At 35.2% G+C, this 18,187-nt stretch overlaps 1 protein-coding gene across 1 annotated transcript in view; it reads left to right on the forward strand.

Moving 5' to 3' along the window:
• LOC107725093 (peripheral-type benzodiazepine receptor-associated protein 1-like) overlaps positions 1–18,187 on the forward strand; it is a 117,346-nt gene that overhangs the window by 73,552 nt on the left and 25,607 nt on the right. Inside the window, exons 8-20 of the mRNA XM_016534236.1 lie at positions 1,896–2,057; positions 2,820–2,903; positions 3,083–3,172; positions 3,921–4,043; positions 4,142–4,246; positions 4,406–4,456; positions 5,383–5,403; positions 7,426–7,579; positions 9,794–9,871; positions 13,373–13,578; positions 15,159–15,265; positions 15,481–15,590; positions 16,397–17,284. Coding sequence (XP_016389722.1) covers positions 1,896–2,057; positions 2,820–2,903; positions 3,083–3,172; positions 3,921–4,043; positions 4,142–4,246; positions 4,406–4,456; positions 5,383–5,403; positions 7,426–7,579; positions 9,794–9,871; positions 13,373–13,578; positions 15,159–15,265; positions 15,481–15,590; positions 16,397–17,284 — 2,179 coding nt within the window. The remainder of the gene's footprint in view (positions 1–1,895; positions 2,058–2,819; positions 2,904–3,082; positions 3,173–3,920; positions 4,044–4,141; positions 4,247–4,405; positions 4,457–5,382; positions 5,404–7,425; positions 7,580–9,793; positions 9,872–13,372; positions 13,579–15,158; positions 15,266–15,480; positions 15,591–16,396; positions 17,285–18,187) is intronic.

Raw genomic sequence — 18,187 nt, forward strand, 5'->3', positions numbered from 1 at the left:
ATATAATGTGCATTACAACGCGCTTTAAATGTTACCAGAATATTGTTTTCTGGCAGATTTGCTAAATTGTCGACATTTGTGCAATTGAATGAAATCCAATGCTCATTTCTTAAAAAGCATCACAAAGACAAGATTCCTGTCTGAATCTGAGCCAGATTACAACTATTTGCTCAATTATCAGCCCATTTTCAGTCCGAGAAAATGCAAACATGATCCAGATGCATCCACACAGCCACAGAAAATGACAGATTTTGTGAAAAAAGTTCTTTGTAATTAAATAGAGTATTTGAACATTTTTTCCCCACTCCTTTGCAGATTCTAAGTAAAATAATACATTATAAATGCTTCTTTTTGTCATTAAAACTGAAAAATGTGTCATTTTGTCTTTTTTTTTTTTTTTTTTTTTGATAAGCGCATTAAAGCTCAAATAAATAACAAAAATAAAAATATAATAATTCGAAAAATATTCGTTCTTATTTTATGAAAAAAAATACTTTTTTATATTTCTGAACTCAGCATCATCAAATTAGGTAATATTAGGCCTTTTTTGCAAATCCGATTTTTTTTTCTCAAGAGCAGGGCTATAATAAGCAAAAGAACAATATTTCATAGCGAAATAAACATGCATTTAAAACTTTAATCCACTGGCTTGATTTCAATCGCTTATACCATGGTAGGTTTTCTTTGAAAGGTTTATGCTTGATTATTCAGTTTCTCTTTGGTGAGCATGAATGGGATTTTAACTTCCTGAAGCCGACTGCAGCGCTGAATCATTATAGTGTGATAAAAGCGAAATATTCCTCTCATTATGGATCTCTCTTGGTAGAATGTGACTTGTATAGCTGCTGAAGTTTGGTCTGTTGGCCAGTAAGTGAGAGTGTGTGTGATGTTAATGAGTCTGAATGCTGACGAACGGCTTCTTCACCGCTTGTGCTGCGTTGGCTGTTTGATCCTGTTACCGGGTCGTGGCTTTGGCCGCAGTGGAATAGTTCCACTTTGAGCATAAGTAGGTATGGTCACTAAAATTAGCCACTAAGGCATTTGACCCTTAACCCACTGAGTAAAGACGAGCTGTGACCAAATGTCAACTTCTCCCATGACTGGTGCTTTCAACTAAACTAGCTAAAGGTAAACTAGGTAAAGTGTGAATCTCTCGATAACTGGTAATCGATAGCAAGAAATGTATTTTTTGTGTTTTTATTACATTTTTTTCTTTAAGTAAAAAGGATTGCATATCACATTTCATGTTGACTTTAAGACCATTAAGATTTTTTGCTTTGTAATTATTTTCATGAAGAATTTGACAACACGTCCCTGAATTATTACAGAATTATGTACTGTAATGTGAAACAATCTCATTCTCACTATTGTGAAAAAATGGTAGAAACCATTTTTATTTAAATTTTACTGAAATACTAGCAAATTTCTGAAATTGCTGGTTAATTTCACACCCAATGATAAAGAATTGGCAAATAACACATTGAATTAGACATGAAATTTTGAAGTTGAAAAACTGAAATAGTATTTTCTTGTAAACATGTATGTTAATAATCTTTGTTTTAGTTACAAAAATCTTTTTTATAGTGTACAATTGTAAATATACATCATGGCAGTGTTTGTTTCATTGATTTATTCTTTCCTGGTTTTAATACAAAAATGTCATTGAATCTGAAAAGGGTGATTTTAATTTCTCTATTATGAGAATTAGATATTTTTGATTTAAAGAAATGTGTTTAAATTTTTTAATGCAAAATTTGATTGAGTCTTTTTGAGTGAAATATTTCTTTGAGTTTTACTCAGTAGCTTGATGTCATTAGCATATACATTATCGTATGGTAAAGCATCCGTGACTGCTGCATGTTTGGTTACAGTTTATAAGTGTTTGTTTTTTTCAGGTTGCGTTTGAAACCCCGCCCACAGTAGTAGATGAGGCCCCTGTTAAGGGGGAGGAGACTCCTGCAGAGGGGGAGGAGTCAGAGACGCAAGTGAAGCTCGAGCAGGGCACAGGCTCCACCCACCAGGAAGAGCAGACCACAGAAGAGCGTCTTCAGTTGCTGGTAAGAGTCACATGATCACATATATATGTGTGTGTGTGTGTGTGTGCGCGTGTATGTACATTCACACTGACACCAAATGCTCTTTTTATTTGCACATATTTTGCACTTTAAGTAACAAACCACCCTAAAAAATTCCAAAATACCTGAATTATGGGAGCCTGTGACAAATATATGAAAATGGGTCTGGGACAAATAAATATGCACCGTCATGGAAAACCTGGAAATATCAGGAAATTTGAAAAGTTTTGGGAGTCTTCAAAAATCCTTAAAAACCTATATGGATGTAGAATTTTTCTAGATTTTTTCAGCTGTGAAATATTAAGTTTTATATTTTAGAAATTGCTAAATTGTCAGTTTAAAATTTTTTTTTAATTAATATTCGTCTTTCAAACTTGCAGTCTTTACTATTTAAATCATTATTATTATTATTATTTATTGTTTAATACATTATGATATTTATTATTTATTACAAATTTATTTATTAAATATGTTCATTATTGTTTATTTTTTTGGCACTGTGACAAATTGCTTATGTTGGATAAAATGCTGAATGAATGAAAGTAAATGCCAAAAAAGTAAATTCTCTGACACTGAGCCTGTTAAACTAGTTGATCATTTAATGATTAATAATAATTAATGTAAATAGTTATTATGTAATATACTTACTCAGTAATTATGAATGACTGCAAAAGTCATGAGGTTCTCTTTTCAATTTGATGAATATATCCATGTTTCGGAACATGTTCTTTGATGTTTCTGCAGGAAAGTGAGTTGGGCAAGAAGAGGAAAGAATGTGAAGTTCTTGAGCATGAGGTGCGGAAGAGACAGAAACGATGTCTTGATTTGGTGAGTGTTTTCTCATATTTTAATGTTTACAGTGCATGTCTCCTGCATGTCAGGCTGAAAAACTGTGTGTGTGTGTGTGTGTGTGTGTGTGTGTTCACAGGAGAACCAGCGCGTGGACGAGCACAGCAGAAATCTGTGTGTGTGTGTGTGTGTGTGTGTGTGTGTGTGTGTGTTCACAGGAGAACCAGCTAGTGGACGAGCACAGCAGAAATGAGCACTTAGTGGAGGAGGCAGAACTCCTCAGGAGAAAGGCTCAGCTGCTCGACCAGGTGAAACATTGTCAAATTAAAAAAATAAAGTTCAATCCAAGCCATCCAAGATGTGGATGAGTTTGTTTCTTCATCAGTTTTGGAGAAATGTAGCATTGCATCACTGTCTCAGCAATGGATGCTCTGCAGTGAATGGGTGCCGTCAGAATGAGAGTCCAAACAGCTGATAAAAACATCACAATAATCCACAAGTAATCCACACCACTCCAGTCCATCAGTTAATGTCTTGAGAAGACAAAAGCAGAGACAAATCCATCATTGAGATGTTTTTAACTTCAAGTCCTCTATTCATAATATTGCTTTCTCCAGTGAAAAAGTCATCTAATCTGAATCAGGAGAGAAATCTGCACAGATCAAGCAGCGTTTACAAGCCAAAACAGTCCAAAACGGTTCTAAACAAATATATGGCAGGATTTTGATGTGAGAGACAACAGGAGATGGACTTTTTCACTGGAGGAAGCGTTATAATGGACTATGTATTTTAGCCGGAAGCGACAGTTTAAGGTTAAAACATCTTAATGATGGGTTTGTTTCTTACAAAAAAGCAGCTTTTGATTTCTCAAGACATTAACTGATGGACTGGAGTGTTGTGGATTACTTGTGGATTATTGTGATGTTTTTATCAGCTGTTTGGACTCTCATTCTGACGGCACCGATTCACTGCAGAGCATCCATTGCTGGGCAAGTGATGGTGTGTTTATGCTCCCTCTGGGTGTTAAAGGTCAGTGTAAACTCTATCTTTCTGTAGTCGCAGGCTGAAAATGAGGAGCTAAAGGAACAGCTCTGTGTTTTGAACGCTCAGCATAGTTCAGTTCTGGAGGAGAACCAGCGACTCCGTGCAAAGCTGGAGAACCTAGAGCAGGTCCTAAAGGTAAAAAGCTCACGTTCAGTCCGTTTCTCAACATGTTGACATTGCATTAGGTGTGTAATGGGTTTGTATATTTGTGTCGTGTGTGTATGCGATGGCAGCACATGCGAGAGGTCGCCGAGCGCAGGCAGCAGCTGGAATTGGAGCATGAGCAGGCACTGGCTATCCTCAAATTCAAACAGGATGAAATCAAGCGACTCCAGCGGGTCAGTTGCACAGTGTTATTATGATATTAATTCTGTTTTTAATGGGAATTTATATAGGAATAAGTCTAATGTTGGTGCTTCGTATTCCTGAATGCAAATTAACGAATGAGATAATTATATGTGTGATTTTGCGTTAAAGAGTGTGCTCTGCTTCCACAGGCTCAGTTATTTGCTAAAAGAGAACATGAAGGTGTCGTGCAGATGCTGGAGGTGAGTTTTACATCTCATTGCTTTGCTTTAGTTTTTGTTATGACAGTTTCTTGTTAAATTAACCATTTAAATTGCATTAACTAAAGAGCTGTGATGAGTGGATGCTAGAAAATGTCTGTGTTTAGGATGCTTGGGGTTTTAATGACTGTGTATTTGTGTGTTGTTTAACTGAGTTGTGTCTTTCTCAGGATCTGGTGCAGCTCGTATTGCACAGAGAGCTGGTAGAGTACAGCGTGTGCACTTCCTGTTTGATGTGTTGCATTTCCTGTTTCTCTCACTAAACTGCATCACTGATGATTGTATGTGCAACCTGCAGAGGGCTCTGTTTAGCTACTAGTCCATTTTGTGATTTTTTAAAAGTACTTTGAGTTGTTTTACATACAATATTGCCAAAACATCTATTTAAATTTTAATAAAATTAAATAATTGTAAAACAAATAAAAAATAAACAATATGCAACAAATACATTTTGTTTAATTAATTAATTCAACAAGGTTTGAATGAGCATTAAGAGTGCTTAGAGAGCTCTTGAATATGGTGTTCAAAGCAATAATTTGCTTTATTTTTTCCAAAGTAATTCATATTGCATTTGACCTTTACATTATATCAGTATCAGTGGGAATCAAACCCTTGATCTTGAGCGTGTGCAGCCCAGATTTCTTGCTTGACTGTCCTTGCATTTGATCTAGAAAAATATAGTATTCACTCTAGTACCTCAAAACTGAAAAATAATTTAATACTCTCAGTTTTTGTGTATTTTGAGTCTTGAGGTTTTAGATCGCATTCAACAGTGATGCGGTTCAACAGGCCCTGGACTGCAGCGTTTAATCATCTAATCTAATATCTGCTCTGACTGCTTTTGACATGCATGATGTTTCCTCTCTCTCTTTCTGTCCTATACTTTGTGTTTTGTGGCCGCTAACCAGAATACACTGGACTGCATGCAGGTATCAGACCCGCTCAAAACACATGCATGTGGCCCAAAAACCACTTTTTTTTTTGCTTTAGTTTCTAGAGCTTGTGTGTGTGGTTTGTGCAAGCTGTTTTAGGTTTTCTCAACTAGACGAGGTTTTAGCACTCAAGTGCAACAGGGACAACAGAAACACTCCTAAAAGTGTAGTTTTATTAGTTGGTGCTGATCAGCTTTTTGTGTTGCAATATGCAAATGCATTTTGCTGACTATTTTCTATGTAATGTCTTAAAGTTAAATGCGACACTTAAAGTTTGAATGTGACACACAGACTTTTGAGGTGAGAGTTTTACAGGAAACTCTTTATTTTTATAGTTTGAGCATCGACTGAACAAGTGACAGTCGGCAAGTTAGTGTGTGTGTACGTGAGTGTGTGTGTGTGTATGTGAGTGTGAGTGTGAGTGTGAGTGTGAGTGTGTGTGTGTGTGTGTGTGTGTGTGTGTGAGAGTGTGTGTGTGTGTGTGTGAGAGCCTTGTGCTCTCAATGTGCCAGGAAACTGAACCACAGAGCCGGAAGTGAAACTAGCTCACCGTACTCTCACAAACACTGGAGTTTTTAATACTTTTACTACATGTTTGTGTTTTACACTCAGCAAAATGGCTTTAACCCCTTTGCTTTGTCCTGTTTACCTCCATTTTACTCACTGCTTTACTTATGAAGCTTTATTGTGTTGCAAGATGCTTTTTTATAAAGACTGTGCATATATCATGTGGTGATTATAGCAGACTCAGTGTGTTGATGTAGTTATCTAGAAAAGCTACACACCAGGTTTTTATGATTTTTTTCAGTAACACGAATCTTAACATATGTAAGAACTATTAAAATAGCCTGTATATATAATTAGCACTTATTGTTTGTGATTTGAACAAACTCCAAACAATAAGGAATAAATTTCAATGAGTCATTTTCTTTAATTGATATTATCCCTCAAACTTACAATTTTCACCTGTTGGATGATAAATTATATACACACACATACATACATACATATGTATACATGTATGTATATGTATACATGTATATGTCTTGCAAAATGCTTTTTTACAAAGACTTTGCATGTTTCATATGATTACAGCTGACATAATGTATTAATATTGTTATCTACACACTAGGTTTTTATGATTGTCTAGGTTTTTAGTTTCATTAACACAAATATTAACATATGTAAGAACCATTAAAATTAATGAAAATTATTCCAAATATCCATATATTTTGAGGAGGGATGTGCTGTTACTGATCAGACTTAAGATTTTAATTATACATTTAAATAAAATGTTTCTTTGTTTATGAACCTTTACCGTCTTGCAATGATGCTTTCATAAAAAAGCAACTCGCAAGACTGTGCATATTGTATATATATATATATCATTAATATTATATATGTAGTATTATTGTTATCAAGAAAACCTACACACCAGGTTTTTATGATTTTATAGGTTTTAGCTTTCAGTAACACAAACAATAACATATTAAAATGTTCCAAAATAATTAGTGCTTATGGTTAATGATTTGAACAGACAACAAAACTTCACCATAAACTTCAGACTTGTGATTTTTATCTGTTGGATGATAAGTAATAGTTATCAGTAAACGTATAAGTGAGTATGTAGTTATAGATTTTTCCCCCTAATTTGCACCTCCGTAAGATGTTTTCTTTAACGATTTGTTCAATTTTAACGATTGTTAAGAGCACTTTCCACTGAGATTAATATCCTGAAGTTCACAAAAATGTCTTGAAAACCAAAATAAGTGATAGCTCAGATTGAATTCTGAGTTGGATATTTTCGTTTAGATGATTAATCTATAATTTGTAGATGATGTCATCTTCATCACATCATCACATGCTCTGATTGGCTAATCCCACATGTGCATCATTCACTGCTTTGGCTGACTAATAGCATCTGCATTTCTTCATCAGACAAGCTGATACGTTTAACGTATTAATGCACCTCATGAATATTAAGCAATATCTGCATATTAATGTCGTCCCTGTGTGTAGGCAAAAGTTCGTGAACTGGAGGAGAAATGCCGCAGTCAGAGCGAGCAGTTCGGGATGCTGTCACAGGAACTGGACAAATTCAGGGTTCAGGCCTCAAAGATCGACCTGTCGGACCCCAGCCTGACCCAGCTGACCAATGGGGTCGGCCTGTCCGGTGAGACTAAAATACCGATCATTACACGACACATAACAGATGTGTTCTTTCAGATTTAAATGAAGGATTTTGCATCAAATCAAAGTTTGCAGTGTTGTTGATTTATTTTGCCGCTGATTTGTTTGGGTCGAGGCTAGTGGTCGACCGATATATCGCCAAGGCCGATATATCGACCGATATTTGGCATTTTTCAAATATCGGCATCGGCCGATAAGTTTTTCTGGTTAGCGATGTGTTCGAGGCGGGACTTTTACTTTGACAGCGCTGAGTGAACGCCAGTGCCTGAACACAGTGCTCACATTCTCCCTCTTGTAGCGAACAAGAGGGAGAATGTGAACAGTGTCATCGTTCAGTTCTGTCTAATATGGATAGAAGTCTATCTAATAATCAGATAAACAAAGTTTGTTAACTGTTAACTTTGTTAACTGTTAAACAAGGGAATTAAAATGTATACAAAAAGTATTATAATGATTGCTTTAATATTATTAGTAATAGAAAGGCAAACATTATAATACTTTCTCATTTGCCATCAGCATTCAGCAAATACGCATTTATATCATTTAAACAAATCTTTGAATGACTAATGAACATTTAATTTCACAAACCTTGCAGACTTCTAGTTGAATCTAGTTGAAGTGTGCATTTGTATCCTGCATGATCACGTGTTCTCTGGGTGACGGTCGGTCTGTGTGAATTGAATGCTTACAGGAGGAGAGCTCTGCTTGACTGGAAACGTGCGATCGACAAACTTTAAACTAGTGATTTCAAATTATGCTGTGCTTTATGCATTTGCTCGTTGTCATATTCATGTCATTTTCATTGCGTACTGTATGTAAAATGAGTGTTACCTTGGCTTTATTTGAAAAAACAAAAAAAAAGATTCCCAATGCACACAAACTTCCCAGAATACTGAGTGCCCTGTTGGTTACAGTGTTTACTTCCTTTATAATTAGATTTTTATTAAATATTTATTTATTTGTGAAAAATGCTTTGTCTTCTAAAGTATAAGTATGTTTATTTTACACAATTATTTTTAATCCATTTTCAAATGATTAAAAATTTCTTAAATATAAATTAAAATAAAAAAAATTATATCGGCCATCGGCCACCCTGCTTTCCAAGATATCGGCATCGGCATCCTCAATCCACAGTTGTGTTGGTGTTTGTTGTGATTGTTTATAGAGTTTGGTTATGTGCATTGGTCCACTGATAGAAGATAAAACAGTAGCCTAAAGCCTAGTGAGCTCGCTGTCTACACTGGCATCAGTCTCAGCATCCTAAATAAAATGCAGCTAGTTATGTGAATGATTTGAAACACTCAGCAACACTTTTATATGTGAAGTGCACAGAGACTCAACAGTTGATTCCAGTGGAGTTTGACATTATCATTAGTTTCTAAGCTAATAATGCTCATGCTCATTACACAAATAAAAATATACAGCAAAATATTAGTTTTTAAATTAAAATTATTATTATTTTTTATATATATATATATATATTATATTCAATACTCAATATAGGGTATAAGTTTGGGGCCAGTATGATTTTTTTTAAAGAAATACTTTTATTCAGCAAGGATGCATTAAATTGATCAAAAGGGACAGTAAAAACTTTTATAATGTTACAAAAGATTTGTGTTTTAAATGTATGCTATTCTTTTATATTATCTATTCATCAGAGAATACTGAAAAAATAAATGTATCAGTGTTTCCACAAAAAATATTCAGCAGCGCAACTGTTTTCAACATTGATAATAATCAGAAATGTTTCTCGAGCAGCAAATCAGTATATTAGAATGATTTCTGAATATTTCACGATATTATAGCTTTTGCTGTGTTTTTTATCAAATAAATGCAGCCTTGGTGAGCAGAAAAGACTCCTTTTTAAAAACATTTAAAAATCTTACCGACCCCAAACTTTTGAATGGTTGTGCACCCTTAATGATTATAGATTTCTCTTGATTTTTTCTGTCATAATGCATTCTGGGTTTCTGTACACACTATAGTATGTTGCCATAGAATTAGGCCAAAACAAGCTGTCTTTTAAGGTAACATACAGTAGTATGTTTTGGACCAGCTTTTGTGTCGGGTCACACCTATGATGCTTTATTATGCTGTCTAGGTTGGCAGCTCACTAGGTTTCAGAGCACAGCCTAAGAATGAGTGTCTGAGATGCATAAGTGGATTGCGTCTGCATTATCCCCTCTTTTTCCAGGCACAAATGCCTCATGGGAAGACATCGCGTTCTGGAGTTTGGAGGGTAATGAAGCCCTCTGTGAAGCCTCTGAGCTTGGTACTATTGAATTCAGTTTGGTTCTAGGCTGTGACGTCACGTGTCCGCCTGCATGAATAACACATGGAGTGTGACCGTGTTGTGAGCAGTGGGAGGCAGTGGTCACATCCATGAAGAGTTTAATATGTGCAGTCCTGAGCTAGAGCTGGGCGATATGACAATATATAGCGTGAGAAACCAGTCGATCATAACGCCCACCCCTAACCTGAACCATAACATAAAGCACTTTATTTAGTTGATGTTCTATGTGTTGATGGTCATACTGTTTGCAGATCTCATCTTGTTAACATAGGTTTTGGTTTGGTTTTTGTCATATGATCACTTATGCAATTGGTAGCACATTGCATGTTTCTCAGCTTTGTGAGGATATGATTGGCTGCTTTATTCTGATGTACCAATCAGAATTCACCATGGTGATCTGTGCTTAATGACAGCTGCTGCTTGACTATGTTCACAATGGTTTACAAGTATATTACTTATTACATTACTTATTATTTTTGCAGTAATGCTTATTTATACATACACTACTGACCACATTTTTTTTTAAAATGTTTTTGAAAGAAGTCTCTTATGCTCACAAAGGCTGCATTTATTTGATCAAAAATACAGTAAAAACTATTTATTATTACAATTTAAAATAACTATTTTCTATGTGAATATATTGTAAAATGTAATTTATTCCTTTGGTCAAAGCTGAATTATAAACATTATAAATGTCTTTAGATCACTTTAATGCATCCTTGCTGAATATGTAAAATAATTAATTAATTTAATTAATTAATAATAATTAATTACTGTCCGTTTGAACATTATATTCATTATACAATCCTGAAAAAAATGTTTCACTGTTTCCACACATATTATGCAGCAAAAACTGTTTTTAACATTGATAATAATAAGAACCATTAATAATAATAACTTAGCAGTAACTAATGGTTGCTAAAATTTCAGCTTTCTTGTCACACGAATAAATTTCACAATATTACTGTTTTTCTGTATTTTTTTATAAAAAAAAAACTAATTATTCCAAACGTATGACTGGTAGTGTAAATACACAATGAACATTTTCATGCGCATGAAATTCCTGAAGGATCTACTTTTTAAAAAATTAGCAGCATACAAAAGAGCAATTCATCACACAATGCAATTCACTCAACTAATGAACTAAAGTAATATCAGCTGTCATTTGTGACATTTTGACTCATTATTTAATCAGACTGCCAAAAGTGACGTTTTTGCATTGAATTGGATTCGAATGTAAAGTAACTGTGAATATTTCTAAGATGATAATTGATAATTACTAATTACTTACTAAATTAAACACATACTGCATCTGTCCACTGTGTGTTTCATGTACTACTTTTACACAGTAGAACTGAATGCAGTATGTACTGCGCTGTTTGCTGTAAGTACTCCATTCTGAACATAGTCCTGATCTTTTGCTGCAGGTCTGGATGCATTATTATGTTTAGCACACAAATAACAGCATGTTTAAATGTTAACATGCACTTTTTAGTTTCTGCTATGCATTTTTGTGTTTTTATTTGCTTTTTCTAATGAATCCTCTGCAATATAATGAATTCTGTTAAAGCTGCAGATGAAAATGCTCAATGCAAATGACATTTTATAGCAGGCAAACAATGCATGAATGTGAGCAGAGGGAGGAGATGAAGGTCAAAGAATGATTTCTACTGGAGTCTCAGTGACGGGGGTCGTGACATTTATGCAAGCAGATGGTTTTCACTTAATCAGCCCTGATTCTAACCTGTAGATCACAGGGGTCGACTAGACACATGAACACATACATGTAAACCGCAGCTCAAAGCATTATCCCACATCTGTGCACACACACACATGCATGTTTGTCTCATTGAGGACATACTAGGGATGCACCGATATGAAATTTCCCAGCCGATACCGATAACCGATTATTCAGAATTATGTATATGCTGATATATAAATCTCTCCCAATTAATGCTGTAAAATATACAGAGATCCTTCTCATTTGGTACATAATATTATAGGTTGAAATTAACAACAAAACTATTATATTCAGTGCTATATATTTTAATATATAATAATCACAATCAAATAAAAGCATTTGTATACAATGCAATTGCATTGCAATTGCAACGTGTCTTTATGACAGATTTCCCTCTAGTGTTTTTAAAGCTAACTAATGAACTGTGAACACTGGATAACTTTACTGAGGTAAATGCAATGTTAAGTGACATATCACTCACAAGCTGTTTTATTTGACGTCTTTCTTTCGGTTGAAACACTGATTGAGTGATTATATGAAATAAAATTCAAGGCACTAATGTTTGCCTACAAAACCACCACTGGCTCTGCTCCCCTTTATCTAAATTCATTACTTCAGACTTATGTGCCTCTAGAAGCTTGCATTCTGCAAGTGAACGTCGCTTTATTGTTCATCCCCAAGAGGCACAAAATCACTTTCACAGACTTTTACATTAAATGTTCCCTGCTGGTAGAATGACCTGCCCAACTCAATCCGACCTTCAAGAATCGGCTAAAAACACATCTCTTCCATCTTTATTTGACCCTCTAACTCTAGCACTTTTCATTTATTATACAATTAACAAAAGCAAAAAAGGCCTCTAACACTAGCTTGCTCTATTCTTTTTCTTTTCTATCTGTTTTCTTTTTATTTATTATATAATTAACAAAAAAAACCTTGCTATGTGTATGGCGTTAAGCTAACTGAGACTTGTTATAGCACTTGTGTATCATTGCTCTTTTGTTGATTCTGATTGCTTCCATTGTCCTCATTTGTAAGTCGCTTTGGATAAAAGCGTCTGCTAAATGACTAAATGTAAATGTAATGTATATGAGACATGAAACATTTTGGTAAGTTGTATTTTAGCTTTTAACACCTTCTGATGTTCATTCATGTATATTTCGTGCTATAACATGTATTAAAGTGTAAGAGACTCACGCTCTGCGCTGCCTCTTGAACTGAAATAATCATATCTGTCACGCCACATTTAAGAACGTCAAAACAGCATTTATTGTTGAATTTTGTGATAAAATGGAAATTATGTGAGAGCCGAGACTTTATTTCTTATCAGAAGTAACAAAGCTCAAAGTTCTTTGCAATTATTGGTTGGGAGGCATATTCAGATAATATTTGGTGGATCTGGCAACTCTGGCTTGAACTACGGGTGGTTCATAGGGTCAAACAGAAAGTTAATGCATTTTTATTGCGTTCAACAGCTTTGAATTTGACGCAGGAGTCATTTTCTTCACAAGTTTTGAACTGTAACTGTTTGTCATGATATAATTGGCTCTGATCATTGGCTGTATTTTAACAATCGGCCAATGGATGATAGTTCTGATAATTGCTTTTATCAGCCGATACTGAGTATTGGCCGTTATATCGGTGCATACTTAGGACACACCCCAGACATCTCAACATCATCTCAAATTTATGATCAGCATTATTTTAAGTTGTATTTCTCTGCAATCGTTGCATGTTAGATGTGGCTGCGGTTTTGCGGACGGGCTCCACTCCACACGCAGCTGAACTGTCACGTCCCGAACGCTCACCGACCGTCAAACACAGAGAGCTGCCTGCCATCAGCGTGAAGTCCGGCTCCACGTCCAGCCCTACGCCACCCAGATCTGAGACAACTCACCTTTCTCCCAAATCTGCCAGCCCCCGAAAGGCCAGCCCTACACACGAGGTGAGAGGAGATACCAGTGTTTACAGGGATGAATTTAGCAGACGCAAAAAGAGCCAATATTTGTAATATACAGTGCCAGGTTTGTTAGACAGCTGGATTAGTGTTGTTATCATTAACCTTAATCTATATAAAAAATAAACATTATGGTAATTGAAATAAATGTTAAGTCAAATAAAATAAATCCTATTTATTTTAAGTTCAAGAACTAAAACTACTAAAACAGCTGAAATAAAAACTAAAAAGCCATAAAAAACTAATAAAATGTTTAATGTAAAAAAAACTAACTAAAAATGACAAACAACAGAATGACTAAAACTGAAGTAAAAATGTAATAAAATAAAAAATATAAGAATTATAAGGGATAAACATGAATTCAAAAAACTGTAACAGTATATTTATACTACTACAATAAAACTCACAAGTCCATGTGTCTAGTGCAGGGGTCAGCAAACGTTTTTATTTTTATTTTTTTTTTATTACAAAAAAAAAATCACTAAAACAAAAACCTGAAATAAAAATGAGTAAAAACTAAATAGACATTAATAAAAAACTATTACTAGTTCAAATCATTCACTATATAAAATTTTATAAATAAATAGACATAATTAAAAAGACAAAAATATAAATAAATAAATACACATTAAAAAAAAATGTCAAAATGAGACAACTCAAACTTTAAAATTAAAAAATAATAAAAAAATAAAAACTGAACAATGAAATGTAATTAAAAATATAATAATTACTACAATAGTATATTAATGTTTTTTTTTTAAACACTGCTTATAAGTACATGTGTCTAGTACAGGGGTCTCTAACATTTTTTGACAAGAACTAGGACTTCAAAATGTCTTTAACAACTAAATAAAAGAAGTTACAAATGTAGACACATGCAGAGCTGATTGTTTTGCTGCACTGTTTTTATGTTGAATCATCTAGAATGCCTGTCTGGGTTAGATTTCATGAATGAGTTTACCTTGAAGCGTTTGTTTGAGCTTTAGCTGGGAAGTTTAAAAACTGTTCCCGGGTCAGAGTGCAGGCGCTCTCGGCGCGTGTGCAGCTGTCTAAAGCTGATATTCAGTGAGATAATCCTGAGCAGTGCTGCTGGATTATGAAGGCTGTAGTAGTTGTAAGTGATTATCCATAAAAGGGTTTTACCCTTGAGCTATAAATACTGCCTGCATGCCTCCATTTACTTCTTACTCACAGCAGCACTATATTTAGATGATTTCAGCAGCTGACTCTGCAAGTTTATTAAACCACAGACCTGTTATTATTATTATTGAAAAATGGACATTCTGCATGTGCTGCATAATGTGAGATAAATGAGCACAATGCATGCATAGTTGTTATTGTTTTTTTTGTGATTTTGAGTTTTGCTCATGGTTTTTGAAGATGAGGGTGTCATGCAATCTGTCCATGCAGACATCTTTGTAATTAGAATCATACCATAGTTTGATTGCAAATACAACAACAAAACATCTGGAAAGTGTTTCTCCTTTTCATTAAAAGTTTTTCAGCCTATTGATTTTACTATCCTATGTGTTCGATATTCTGAGTGTGTGTTGATGTGTGTGTTTCAGGTGGACACTGCTAGTGAAGTTGAGGAGCTGGATATTGATGTTTCTCCGGCGCCGTATTCAGTCAGTAAAGGAGCAGTGAAACTCCAGGTCTTCATCGCACGGTACAGGTAAACAGCATTTAACTTCATTTATTGATTTCTGCTTACGAGCTTACAGCATGTGCTAAACTGCCATGGTCATCAGCAGTGTCGTGGAGAAAATCAACCTGTGAATGGTTTACTTGAATGATACAGTTGTCTCTGCATATTAAACTGGGAGAGTATCTTAACATCGATCAAATAACACGCTTTAAATGGAGGCTTGTTTTATTTTCTAAATGCAGTTACAATCCCTATGATGGTCCTAATGATAACCCAGAGGTCGAGTTGCCCCTCACAGCAGGAGAGTACATTTACGTATATGGAGACATGGATGATGATGGCTTTTATGAGGGTGAGTTTATTACAATTTTTAAAATTATTTTTTACCATTTTAATTATTTTAATTATTCTTTAATTTAAAAAAAGAGAATTGTTGCACTCAAATGAGACCAGTATATAGAAAAAATGAAATGTTCAAATTCCCAGAAAGATGCTGTACGCACAAAATAAAAACCAGACTGCAGACGTTTATCAGAAATATGTATTTATTTTTAATTATCATAGTTAAAAACATGGAGCAGACATTTTAGCTTGCTAAATTTTTTTAAGTCATTGATTTTTAATGAGTCATAAAGTGCTTTTTAATAAAAGCTGAAAATATATATTTATAATATTTTTACTAATGTTTTTACTTTTTTTTTTTTAATAATTGATTTTTTTCTAATGAATAATAAGATTGGCTTTCATAAATGCTGAAAATAAGTATTTATAATATAATTTTTATTCATGTTTTTACTTTTTACATCTTTAAATCATTGATTTTTGTAATGAATAATAAAATAGTTTTTCATAAATGCTGAAAATGTTTTATATTTATAACATATTTTATTAATATTTAAAAAAAAAAAATGTAAATCATTGATTTATGTAATGAATAGTAAAATATATTTTTTCATAAATTCCAAATGTTTATATATGTTTATATAGATATAAACATTATATATGTATGTGTGTGTGTGTGTGTACTTTTCATCACACTTTTGCCCAGAAAATGTAAAAATCTAATTCAGTTCTCACTTCTAAACTTCTAAAAATCTAGTTTAAATTTCCAATAACTAACACTATTGTGTTACACCATCTTTCTGTCACCCCCTGTAGGCGAGCTGATGGACGGCAGAAGAGGCCTCGTTCCCTCCAACTTTGTGGAGCGCGTGTCGGATGATGACTTCATGAGCTCACACCCTCACCAGGCTGGCGATATGTCCCATAATTCCTTCCAGGAGAGCAGCTTCCACAGCGGCAGCGAGCGGCTGCACCAACACCACTTACGCTTCGCCCACAGCGCCTCCGAGAGGACGGAGACCTCCACGACAGCCTCGGCTCCTGGTGACAATGCCAAAGCTAACCCCGCTAAACCTGCCCTGGCCATCCTGCTCAGTAACGGCTTAGACTTGGATCTAGAGGAGGTTGGGGTGGACACTGTGCCTTACCCCCGCAAGCTAGCGCTAATCAAGCAGTTAGCCAAGAGTGTCATCATTGGCTGGGAGTCTCCACTGGTCCCGGCCGGCTGGGGTTCTGTGTTTAGCTATAATGTCTACGTGGACCACGAGTTGCGACTCAACGTGCCATTTGGTACCCAAACGAAGGCCGTTCTGGAGAGGCTAGATTTGGCGCAGAAGGCGTATCGGATTGCGGTGCAGTGCCTGACGGAGCGAGGCAACTCGGATCAGCTGCGTTGCAGTATACTAGTCGGACGGGACGTGAACGTAGCGCCGACTCACCTGCGCGTTGAACGCATAACGGCTACCTCGGCCAGCCTAACCTGGCTGCCTAGCAACAGTAACTATGTGCACATTGTGTCTTTAAACGACGAGGAGTGTGAGCTGGTAAAGGCGGGATGCTATTCACTGTGCCTCAGCAACCTCACACCCAACATGCATTACAACGTTAAAGTGGAGGCCAGGCCGCACCGCACAGCCTGGGAACTACCGCCGGAGTGCAGAGAACGCAAAACCGCAGTGACCTCTTTCACAACCCAGACTGCAGGTGAGATGCAAATAGGGTTGGGCGATGTCTACAAAATTGGCATTGTACAATGTCTACAGTGTAACATAGGGCTGGGTGATATAGCTAAAAAATTTATCAACGATATAATGTTTCATATCGTTTGGTATCGATAATTATTACAAAAATTTATAACCCTTTTTAAAACAAAGAGCAATAGATTTTATTTTTAATTTAACCACTGTATTTTTAATTTACCCAATTTATTAAGACAACAAATATTTTTTTGTTTTGTTTTAACAGTCAAACACAAAATAAAATGTAAACAAATATCTCCTTTCTTATGTATTATATGCAGATTAAATAAGTCTTAAGGAAAATGTTGTCTTGTCTCCCGAGGCCACAGGAGGGCGCAATGACCAAAATAATGCAGCGCATTAAATTGTTTATTCAATACAATGAAATAACAACTGTCTATACAAAACCGTGCATAACGTCTAAATTAACATATATAAATCAAATATAATTTCGTAAATTGCATAAACAATTATGAACAAAACAGCATCATGTATTTATGCATTGCTTAATCCAAAGAACCAAAGCGCGATTCACACAGATTGCATTTAAAAACATAAGAGACGCCTTGAAATGGAATAAACCTTCACAAATTCGCGACGTGTTTTCTAAAAGTTGAAACTTTTTAAACTTTGCATGGCTACATCTCTTGTGTGAGACGCGAGTGCAGCAGTCATATTTTGTCCGTCTAAAAAATGCGCTGAATATGCGTTCTGTGTGAATGGCTTGGTTTCGGTTTTAACCTAATTAAGATATTCTCCGCATTGAGCTACTATATTTCTCTAATGTTTTGAATGCATAACACAGCAGCGGCGCATCTCGTGCGCTAGACTAACAAAACATTAAAATGCAACAACGTCACATACATCA

Source organism: Sinocyclocheilus rhinocerous, unplaced genomic scaffold (assembly GCF_001515625.1).
Source record: "Sinocyclocheilus rhinocerous isolate Xijiao unplaced genomic scaffold, SAMN03320098_v1.1 scaffold1295, whole genome shotgun sequence".
NCBI lineage: Eukaryota > Metazoa > Chordata > Actinopteri > Cypriniformes > Cyprinidae > Sinocyclocheilus > Sinocyclocheilus rhinocerous.